General features: G+C 33.9%; 1 protein-coding gene across 1 annotated transcript; it reads right to left on the minus strand.

Annotated features, from left to right (window-relative positions):
* Positions 1 to 4973: 4973 nt before the first annotated feature.
* Positions 4974 to 6151, minus strand: LOC131642682 (FCS-Like Zinc finger 3-like). The gene is made up of 2 exons (XM_058912900.1): positions 5745 to 6151; positions 4974 to 5654 (listed from the first exon to the last, which is right to left on the minus strand). The coding sequence occupies exons 1-2, from the start codon at positions 6056 to 6058 to the stop codon at positions 5480 to 5482; spliced, it is 489 nt and encodes a 162-aa protein (XP_058768883.1). The 5' UTR covers positions 6059 to 6151; the 3' UTR covers positions 4974 to 5479.
* Positions 6152 to 8955: the final 2804 nt, after the last annotated feature.

The raw sequence follows: 8955 nt of genomic DNA on the forward strand, positions 1-8955 counted from the left end.
ACATCAAAGTGCATCATTGTAGTTTTGGTTATGACCCCATAGACAATGAACTAATGTGGTGGTTGGAATCTCAATCGCATGCTTATATTTACAGTCGTTCTTTTTTATGTGTTGATAGTAACCCTGTAATGGACCGTCACGCTCGTTTGGAAACCCAAAATGCGAAGGAGGATAGTTTAGCTGCATGTGTATATTAAGAAACGTTGGACGTCATATGTCTGTCTTTGCAGGTGAGGATAGTCTGAATCATGCTTTCACCGAGGTGAGATCTTCCTAAGACTAGGGTGTGCTTTCTCGCAAAGAAGATAAGAGGGTGTGCAACAATTTTGAAGAGTGTGTTATCCTTCTTCATGAATGCTTGGTTTCTGTGATAGGGCACCTTCATTCTTTCAATGATTTTAGGTGGGTGTTCGTAATCATTGAGGAGGTCCCCCCTTATGATTGAATCCAGTGAGTTTTGCCTACGTCAAAGTCTTTTAGTATTGGTGTGAGCATAAGAAAAGTACGTCAACCTTGTCACTCTTTTTCCATCTCTTCACTGCCTAACGCCTGTCGGTCAACTCAACCCGAGGCTAAGGCCTAATTTCTCTTAGGTAGGGTTAGAAGATGTTCGAGATCTATTTTGATAATGTGAAGAATTTTGAAGATTGGTAGTTCATGGTTACTCTTCTCTATAAGGTTACTAGTGCGAGTATATGTGACGTCTAATTTAATGCGCCCACAAAATGTAGAGAGAGGTTTATGAAATTATGGCGTTAAAATCATTTCCTAGACGGGGTCGGGACATATGTTTATCTTCCTGGCAATTTTTCCAAAGATGAGGCTTATTTGAAGAGGAGATTTAGGGCTTTCTAGAAAAGCTTGGGTTTCATTGACTGTGCCGCATCTTCTAGGCGTTATAAAAAAAGAGAATAAGAAATGCATAGAGATATACTTGATGGTAGAAGCCGCCTCCAAAGTGGAGAGGTGTCATCATTTTGGTAAGTTGTGGAAGAGGTTTCTTCCTTTCTATTTATTTTTCAACGTGGATGTCTTCCTGATTAATTTATTTTCTGTCGTCAGATAAGATGAAACGTCACAAAATAATGCTTCAAATGAATAAGACACATGGATTTATACCTTTGCTTCTGGAAGTAGTTTCTTTTTCGGCCCAAGATGGAGTCCAAACTCTAGGTTTCCTTTTTGACTCGACTCCCTTAACTTTCCCTTCTCCGATAAGACATAGGCGCGAGGCCGTTGTTCTCATTTGGTGGTGGGGAACATTTTACACTTTATGCCATATGTGCTTGGAAAGAGCTATTCTAAAGGGGGATTTATTGAAACGTCTCCTATTAAGGGAGCCTTCCAACAAGAAACCTCATAGATTTGAACCATACTTGAGAAGATCAGCTCAAGTTGAGTTTTTATAAGCAGGTTATCTAGTGATTATCCGAGTTTATTTTCCCGTATTTATTTATAGTGGGAATCATCTCTTTATTTGAGATTAATGATTGTCAGAAATATCACTTAATTCATAAAATTGTTGGAATTTGAAGAAAAGGACACAATGGGAATAAAAGAGAATATTTTATTCATTCAAAGAAATATGTGTTACAATACATTTTCTTTGAGAATCAAGTCAAGAGGATAGATTACATGGAAAGAGGAGGAAAAATTACACAATTTTGGTTCGGTTGACTTTTTGGTCAACTGTTGACTTTTGGTTAACTTTGGACTATAGACTCGATTTTGACTCTGGATATTCTTAGACCTATTCCACAATGATTTGACATGGTATTCATCATCGTTCTCGAGAAAATTTGAAATCACATCATTATGCTACATGAGACAATTTTCAACAAAATGCAAAAGTTTCATTGACTTCTCTTCAATCACCATTGTTGCCCCGACTTTATTCCTCCACTCGAATGGCCGTCTCGCTCCAAGGAAAATTAGAATCAAGTTATTCTCTATGGGTCATGAGTATAAGTTGTCAAAGGCTCAAAAGAAAACATGAGAAAAAATGGCATTTTTGACTTGATAAAAAACGGCATAGTAAGGTTTATTTTTGCAACATTCCCCAATTTTTGCAAGATAAAAAAAAATCAGAATTTAATCATAAAACAAAAGTTCTTATTTCAACAAAAGAAATTCCCAAAGAAGCATTCAAAAGCATGGTTTAATTAATGAAAATTCAAAGCAAAAAGTGTGGAATTTAAATGTAAACTCAATACAAATCCAAGGTAAAATTCAAGTTATAATCAAGTGACCATTCACATTACATTGAGACTTGGTACTTATGCTAAACCCCAACATGTCTGTTACTAATTAACTCCAACTTCCTTAGAGTCCACAAACTAACATAAATTATAACTAATTTTCTAACAAACCCTCACCATTGATAAACCCTTGATCCAATAGTCAAAATTGGTGACGTGCAACTAATCCCCAAATCAATTTCCAACCTTTGATAAAGTAATTACTTGGATCATAATATAATGATCCATAGTCATCCAAAAAAATTATATAAACTACCATTTTTCCCAATTTTTGTGGGCTTACCCATTTTTTTAATCAATTTAACCATTTTCATTTTCTCAACCATTCTTCAACAATTCATAGTCATTCTCTAGTTTCTAATCTTCAACGCCTTTCCACCATTTTCATCACATTCACCAAAGCTCACTTTTCATCACCATTTAGGATTTCACGTTGAAATCCTAAACTTGGTGGAGCTTAACCCCAAGCATTCAACAATTCATTCATAATCTACATCAAGATTTAACATCAAGCATTCAACAAGTTTCTATTCAATTTCCATCTACTTCAATAATTCAAGAATCATCCATTCATCAATATTCATCAATACAAGATTCAAGCTTTATCAATTTTTTATCATCATCAATCTATATTCATCTTATCATCAAGCAAGAATTATTTTGAAGCTTAAATAATTACCTCTTAAATTTTTCCAGGTTTCTTGTGTTATTAGAACTTTCTTTGCCTATCTTTTACTTTATGCATTAAGATAGTCTCTTCATCTCCTCCCCAATCTTAAATTTTCAAAACTTCACTCTTTTTCAAAACCTTCTTGTTTTCAAACTTCACACCTTTTCATAATAAACCTTGACTTTGTCAAGTGATCGTCAAATCTTTTTCTCAATAAATGCTAAGATACCTAAGCGTATTCAAACACTCTCAAAAATTTAAAAAAGACAAACATCATCAAACTTTCTTTTAGTGCCTTTATGCACTTTTCTTTTAAAACCTTTTCAGAAAGGAAGAACATTAGTCTAATTTTTGCAGTGATGCAAACCCTAAGCCCCTAAGAGTTGAGGTTGCAATTGTTGATGACAATTGGTGTTTTCCACTCGAAGGCGGAGAAATATCTTTTCCATTAAAAACAAACCATCAAACTTCCATGTTTCTTTTTTAGTAGAACTACATATGCTCTTCTGACTTCCCTATTGCACGAAAGGGGTATGTAGTCACAAGATGCGACTTCTTGCCGAGCACATAATAAAAACAAGCTCTTTTCTCATCCCATCAATCTTTTTGCAAACTTTAACCCTTAAGCCTAAAAATGCAAATTTTCAAAATGTTCCTGTGGAGTACCACAAATGTGCGGGGTGCTAATACCTTCTCCTAGCATAACCAACTCCCATATCCACATCTTTCTTTGTTGGGTTTTATTGATATTTTCCCTTTCCTTTGGAAATAATAAAGTCCGGTGGCGGCTCTTGCTTTGCGAGTTAAGTTAATCAATAGCTTTATCTCAATTTTCTAGCCGTGACATTAACTCAAAAGCTCTAGAGACTTTCTTCACATACAACCCTTCAATAAAGCCTTCATTTTAACTAACAAGGTAGTCGACATTGAGGGAGGTGGGTTGTACGAGTGTTTAGCCTCTAAAACGTTCATTGTGTATCCATTATATGGGACACTTCGGATGACCACCACACTTTCATTGCCACTATGAAATGGCTTTATGCAACCTTATGTAAACATTGCTTGACATTAAAACTCTTCTTTTTATATTTCTCCTCAATATGAACTACTTATCTTGCTCAAAGCTTCTCAACAAACAAGCAACTAACTTTGCAAGATCATCTGCGTCTCTCTAAGTAGTTAACTACTCCAAAATGTGTTGTTGTTAATAAGATCTATGATTTCCAAACCTGCAATCCCGCATATCCAGAGTCTCTTGTAGATGGTTTTGCAATACCCACAATGTGACTTACAATCTCCCGTGTTCCATGAGTAACACGAATCAGACCATCAAAATGATGACATGCTCGACTCATGGCATGAATGCTCATACACCTCTCACATAACATTGCTCAATCATCCTTAAAGACTCATACAATGCCATAAACAAATCTTGATCATTCTCAATAGCTTTCTGCAATGCACTTTTCTGTTCGTGCTACATATATGTAAAGTCTTAAGATCATTGTTGCACCCTTGTTATCATCCTTGTCATCATGCAAACAATGAAAACCTCAAAATGGATAAACCTCCTATCTGAGTAGAAACCTTTGGAGAATCCAAAGTTGTACTTCTCTCCTATTCAATACAAAAGATATCTAATTGAAGTATTTTAACAAACACTTTGTCAGCAGTAGCGAAAGAGCATTTCACTATAGTTATTTACGTGATCATATCAATGGAATAGAAATAATAAGTAGACAGCAAGACGATTGGTGGTCCGTGATATTAAACGATGAGAAGTTTTACGAAATGTTGATGCTGCTGCGCTTCTTTCTTTGTTTTGAGTTTTGGAGCAAATGAACAAAAATGAATACCGAAAGTGCTGTTTGGTTCTGAAAAAGGTAGAGAAAAACAACAAAGGTTGCAGGATCAAATCATGGGAAGGAATCTGATTTGTTTAATTATTCAAAATAGATGAATGTGATTTGTTGAATTGTTGAACCTTATTTTTTGTGATGAGAATTTCATATAAGGAAGTTAGAAAATCAACTGATAGTTTTCAAAGAATAGTTTATAGCAATTCCAAAGTTTCTGCATATGCTGCAAATTTTGGAGAGGGATGAGGTGGTGTTTGTTTGGTGAAACCAATTTTATCATAAACTGTTTGATTGAAATCTTACCACCCACTGATTGAAATCAAACCATTGATATGATAGATAAGAGAAAATTGAAAGAAATTTTCCATTGTATTCAGTTTCATTCATCTTAAAAAAAAAACTGAAACAACACAACCACCATATACAAATCACAAGAGAACACAATCTACAAAAGCAGCAAAATCAAAACCTTAATCTAAAAATCAAAAGGCAAACCCAAAAACTGAGCCACTTCATTGAAGAGATCTTCCAAAACACACTTTTCCAAACGCAAACAATTTACAGTTACATTCTCTGTACTAATCCCTTCTCTCTTGACTCTTGTTCATGCAAAGAAAAAGTTAAAAACTTCAATCTTTTCTTTGCTTCTTTTCTGTTACTAATAATTATTTCAGATATTTTTCAACCACCAACTATGCTGCAATAACTGTCCCTGTACGAAACGAATAATCTTGGCCTTGAACCTTGTTTGAAGAACTCGCTTTTCTTTGCTTCATGGATATAGCAAGATTCATATTCTTCTCCTTCACTTCATCTATCTCTATTTGTTCTTGTCTACACTCTTCACTACAAAAAGGTGTATCACCCCTACACAAATCAAAACCAAACATCAAATCCACATCCTTAAACAAAACAACAAAAAAACTTCATAAGGGTATTTCAAGGAACACAAAATACCTATACATGAAGATGTCTTTATTGTGACCAAGTGGTTTGTTACAAAGAGAACAAGCTTCAAGAAAGTGCGATTGTTGATCTTCAAATCTAGTATCATAGAATCTTCCAGATCTAGGTGAAGGAACATTCGTGTTCCTTAAACTAGTTCGGTTGGAATAAGAATAACCCATGGTAATCATAGTCATTGATTTCGTAACGAAACTATTAGCATGACCGGAAACATCCATGTTTTTTAAGGAAGCTAAACCGTCGTCTTGTTCAATGTAACAAGGTTTTACAGGTGCAACAGAAGAACGGTACGATGAATACATCATGGATTAAGGTTTAAGGTTTTGATTTGTTTAAGGAAATGAAGCTTGAGAGAGTGAGAGGAGAATAGGAGAAAATGGTTGATTTTAAAAGAGATTATTGGTATTGAAAATTCTGAAACTGATGTGTAAACAGCGGCAGAATCCATTGGCCGAAACTACTTAAATCAGAACCGTTGAAAAAAATTATGATTATTTTTTAAGTGATTTTTTTAAGGAGTTTTTTTATGTTAGTGGAAATTTAGAAAAGTTGTGGGGTTGAATGGGGCCAAAAGTGACAGAGTGGTCCCACGTGGATGGGAATAAACGACAAAAGAATCGATTATTGGAAAAAGCTAAAGTGGGTGTAATGACGTCAAATAATTTGAGGACCTCGGAGTGAGGAGAAAGGTTTTGGTTTTGAGGGAAAAAAGTGAAACCGTGGGTTAGGGAGGTTCTCCCACTTTCATTCATGGCGCGTTGATGTTACTCTTAGTGAAATTTTCTAAACGAATATATATTATTTTACCATTTTACCCATATTAAAAATTTTATAAATAGAGGAAAATAAATTTCTTATTGAAGGTTTTTATTTTTCAAAAATAAATGATTAATTTAGTCTTTAAACTATTGTATTATATTAATTTATTCTATAGAAAATTAAAATCAATTATGAGGTTTCTAATTTTTTTTTTTTATTAATTATGTAGTTTCTTAAAAAAAGACTAAATAGTTAGATAAGAAAATAGTTTAAGAATATTTTTGTTGACTTTAATAGTTTAGAGATTAAATTTATGAAATAGGATATTTTAGAGATTAAATTGTATAAGTATTTTATCATTTGTTGATGTATTTAAATTTATTGGTTATAAATGTAAAATGAGTGATAGTTAATTTTTTTTTTTTTTAATTTTCACACTTTTTAGATAATGGTTAATTATGATGATTTCAATGACAAAATGAGTCTCATTTACTAAAATAACCTTATTAATAATAGGTAGTGGAGTAGTTAAATGAATTAAAATTAAATAAATAAGGCTAAGTTAGTGGAAAGAAATAATAATATCACATTGGTATTCTAAATGGACAAATAATTTGAGACAAATAAAAATATGAAAGAGGATACATATTGTGAGACGGAAGGAGTAATAATAAAAAAACTAAGAGATTTGGATAACGATTGATGTTGAACGGTGGCTCTGATCTCTATTACGGTAATGCGGGGTGGACATGCATGATTAACACTTCAACACCCAAGTCAGTTAAAGATTTGAGATGAGTATAGTGAAATTGGATATTAGAGATTGTGTATCTTTTCATAACATGTGAAATGCTTTTATATTTGGGTCGAGTAGAGTGAGCTTGAGATATATTGGGCCTTGGTCAATTGATTCTTTGGCCAGTTCAGAACGGTTGTCCCTAAGGCTTTGTAGGGCACTGAAGGAGTCGGGGGAAGCCTTAAATATCATTGATCGGTCTCCATGTCGCAGTCTAATGTGAGATAGAGTTGAATCGTCTGGGATCAGTTTTTTGAAGAAGTAATAGGAAATAAGTATATTTAATGCGGTTCCATCGATGAAACACTTAGTTACTCATTCTCGACACACGCGGTGACGTGACCAACTAGGGTGTGGCGGAGTTTTTAGAGTACTTGAGTGCACTCGAGTTGGCGTGTATCCATGAGTGCAAATTTGGTCGTTGATCTTGCGGTCCTTGTTCATTGTTGGTTTGAATCCTTCAGCTGTCATTGCTTATAAATAAAGTGAGTTGAATATTTGGAAATTTTTGCAATCTTTTAGCTTTCAAGCTTTCAATTACATTTTCAGAGAAATGTTTTCGTTCCTTTTCCCTGAGAATATCACTAAAAGTGATTCATAACTTTTGTTTAAAGTTTTTACCTTTTTATTTCCTCCTACTTCATCAACCTTTTACCACCAAATACCCTTCTGTCATACCCCAAATTTTGACCCTAAGATCATACATCATTTGCATCTTGATCATTAATCAAGAGCTCCATTTCAAGACTCTGCTTTTAGTATTGTGTTTGTCTCTAAGGGGGACCATCAAGCACTTATATTTGATTAATTTGTTTTATACTAACCAAAATCCAAAAATATGTATTTTGTTTCTTGTGTTTGAATTTTACATGTAGAAGACCGTGCAAAAATCAAAACAGTGCAAGAAAAGGAATTTTTGAAAATTTTGTTGTGGAAATCGATTTACCCATATGGGAAATCGATTTCCTTGGGCGAAATTTGAAAAAAGAGGGAAGCATTACATCATTTTGGCACCAATCAATTTTCCTTGATTATTCTTTGTCATTTACCAATATTCCACCTCACCACAAACTTAATTTTTCTCATTAACCTCACTTTTATCCCATTTTACCAATTAAAACACAAGTTAATTACCAAATGAATAATGACCAAATTACTCCCACCTCCACTTCCAATTCTATAAATAGAGGTCTCTACCTCCTCATTTGACAAGATTGAATAGCCAAATAAACTCTTGCAATTTCTCTCCTCATCCCTATCAAATTCACCTAAAGTTTTTTTTCCATAAAGTTAGTGAGTTACATCTTGAACCTCACTAACTTTGAGCTAAACCATCATCCATACACTCTTTTTCTTCAATTGTTGAGTGATCAAGGCTTGTGGTTGTGTGTTCTTGAAGTAGATCCAAGTTTGTTCAAGATTTGGTAAATTTCTATATCCATTCCATAATCAAAGATGTGATCTCTTATTGTTTGTGTGTGATGCACCTTTGGTGCTACATTGGCTCTATTTGATGGTAAATTGATGAAAATTTTGTGTACAATGTGATCTAAGATCACAATGTGTTTGTTGTTGTGTTTAAACAAAGTTTTATGCTTCCTAATGCTGTTTTTTTGAAAACTGCACGCAGGAAATCGATTTCCTACA

The sequence above is a fragment of the Vicia villosa genome, unplaced genomic scaffold, assembly GCF_029867415.1.
Source record: "Vicia villosa cultivar HV-30 ecotype Madison, WI unplaced genomic scaffold, Vvil1.0 ctg.005589F_1_1, whole genome shotgun sequence".
Lineage (NCBI taxonomy): Eukaryota > Viridiplantae > Streptophyta > Magnoliopsida > Fabales > Fabaceae > Vicia > Vicia villosa.